This window comes from Ictidomys tridecemlineatus, unplaced genomic scaffold (genome assembly GCF_052094955.1).
Source record: "Ictidomys tridecemlineatus isolate mIctTri1 unplaced genomic scaffold, mIctTri1.hap1 Scaffold_1645, whole genome shotgun sequence".
Lineage (NCBI taxonomy): Eukaryota > Metazoa > Chordata > Mammalia > Rodentia > Sciuridae > Ictidomys > Ictidomys tridecemlineatus.
This window is the reverse complement of record NW_027521439.1, coordinates 39198-40748: the sequence shown is the minus strand read 5'-3', so window position 1 is coordinate 40748 and position 1551 is coordinate 39198. Positions and strand designations below refer to the sequence as shown.

Sequence of the window (1551 nt, the reverse complement as noted above, 5' to 3'; positions counted from 1 at the left end):
GCCCTGAGCCACTCAGCGAGACTCTGTCTGTAAATAAAATAGAAAAAGGGGCTGGGGACAGGGCTCGGGGGTGAAGCACCCCTGGGTTCCATCCCTGGTACCCCAAAACAAACGACCCAGGTTGGTTGAGCCGCGACGAACCACTAGCACTGACCTTCATCGCCCAAACCGAGGCCCGATCCCAGAGGCTCATCCGGCGGCCTCTGCTCCTTGGCCAGCGGAGGCTCAGCCGGCAGCCCCAGGGTGACTGGGTTTCGTGTCCCAGGGTCACCGCGGTGGCCCACCTCATTGGCAGAGCCAGGCCTTGTGTGGCCCCTAGGCCCCACCCCAGGAACTGATGTCACAAAGGGGTCCCCTGGTCCCAGCTCTGGAGGGGGGCCCACCCCACCAGGCCCACTGCGGCACTGTCCCTCCCCTCCCCCCCACCCCTCCCAGTGGAGGCCCCAGCTGTCCCCCGGGAACTCGTACTATGAAAAGCTAAAGCCACCGGGCACAGTCCAGCCCGGAGCCCGCCAGAGACCCGCCGAGGCCCAGCCGCTGCGCCCCGACGTGCCCATCCAGCCCTTGCACCCAGGCCCCAGCCATCCGGGGGCCACTGTGACCCTCGGCTCCCACCTGCTCCCCGTTCCTCCCCGCCCCCACCCCTCGGCATGGCCAACTACTACGAAGTGCTGGGGGTCCAGTCCAGCGCGTCCCCAGAGGACATCAAGAAGGCCTACCGCAAGCTGGCTTTGCGGTGGCACCCCGACAAGAACCCCGACAACAAGGAGGAGGCCGAGAAGAAGTTCAAGCAGGTGTCGGAGGCCTACGAGGTCCTGTCCGACTCCAAGAAGCGCTCCGTGTATGACAGGGCGGGGTGTGACAGCTGGCGGGCAGGTGGCGGGGCCAGCACCCCCTACAACAGTCCCTTCGACACGGGCTACACCTTCCGAAACCCCGAGGACATCTTCCGTGAGTTCTTTGGTGGCCTGGACCCTTTCTCCTTTGACTTCTGGGATGTCCCCTTCGGCAGTGACCGGGCCAGCAGGGGACATGGCCTGCGAGGGGCCTTCTCGGCGGGCTTTGGCGAGTTCCCGGCCTTCATGGAGGCCTTCTCCAACTTCGATGTGCTGGGCCGGAGCGGGGGCAGCCGCACCACCTTCTCCTCCACCTCCTTTGGGGGGTCCGGCTCCGGGAGCTCGGGGTTCAAGTCGGTGATGTCGTCCACGGAGATGGTCAACGGGCACAAGGTGACCACCAAGCGCATCGTGGAGAACGGGCAGGAGCGCGTGGAGGTGGAGGAGGACGGGCAGCTCAAGTCGGTGACCATCAACGGCAAGGAACAGCTCAAGAGGGTGGACAGCAAGTAACGGGCCACTCGGGCCACCCCGCCCCCCCCACCGGCCACCGGCTGCTGTCCCCGACACCCCCCACACCCCGGGGGCCACAGTCTTAGGCTGACGATGAATAAATTCACCAAGTGACTTCAAGGACGGCGGTCCGCACTGCGTGTCTGTGGTGATGACCTGGCAGGGAGGAAACAGGGCGGGATCCGTCCAACCAAGGGACAGG

At 65.6% G+C, this 1551-nt stretch overlaps 1 protein-coding gene across 1 annotated transcript; it reads left to right on the top strand.

Annotated features, from left to right (window-relative positions):
* Window positions 1-650: 650 nt before the first annotated feature.
* Window positions 651-1349, top strand: Dnajb8 (DnaJ heat shock protein family (Hsp40) member B8). Its single transcript, XM_005340450.4, has one exon. It carries the CDS (start codon window positions 651-653, stop codon window positions 1347-1349), a length of 699 nt encoding a protein of 232 aa, XP_005340507.2.
* Window positions 1350-1551: the final 202 nt, after the last annotated feature.

Excerpts from the sequence above, each read along its gene's own strand:
- Dnajb8 (XM_005340450.4), top strand. The coding sequence starts at position 651 with ATGGCCAACTACTACGAAGTGCTGGGGGTCCAGTCCAGCGCGTCCCCA.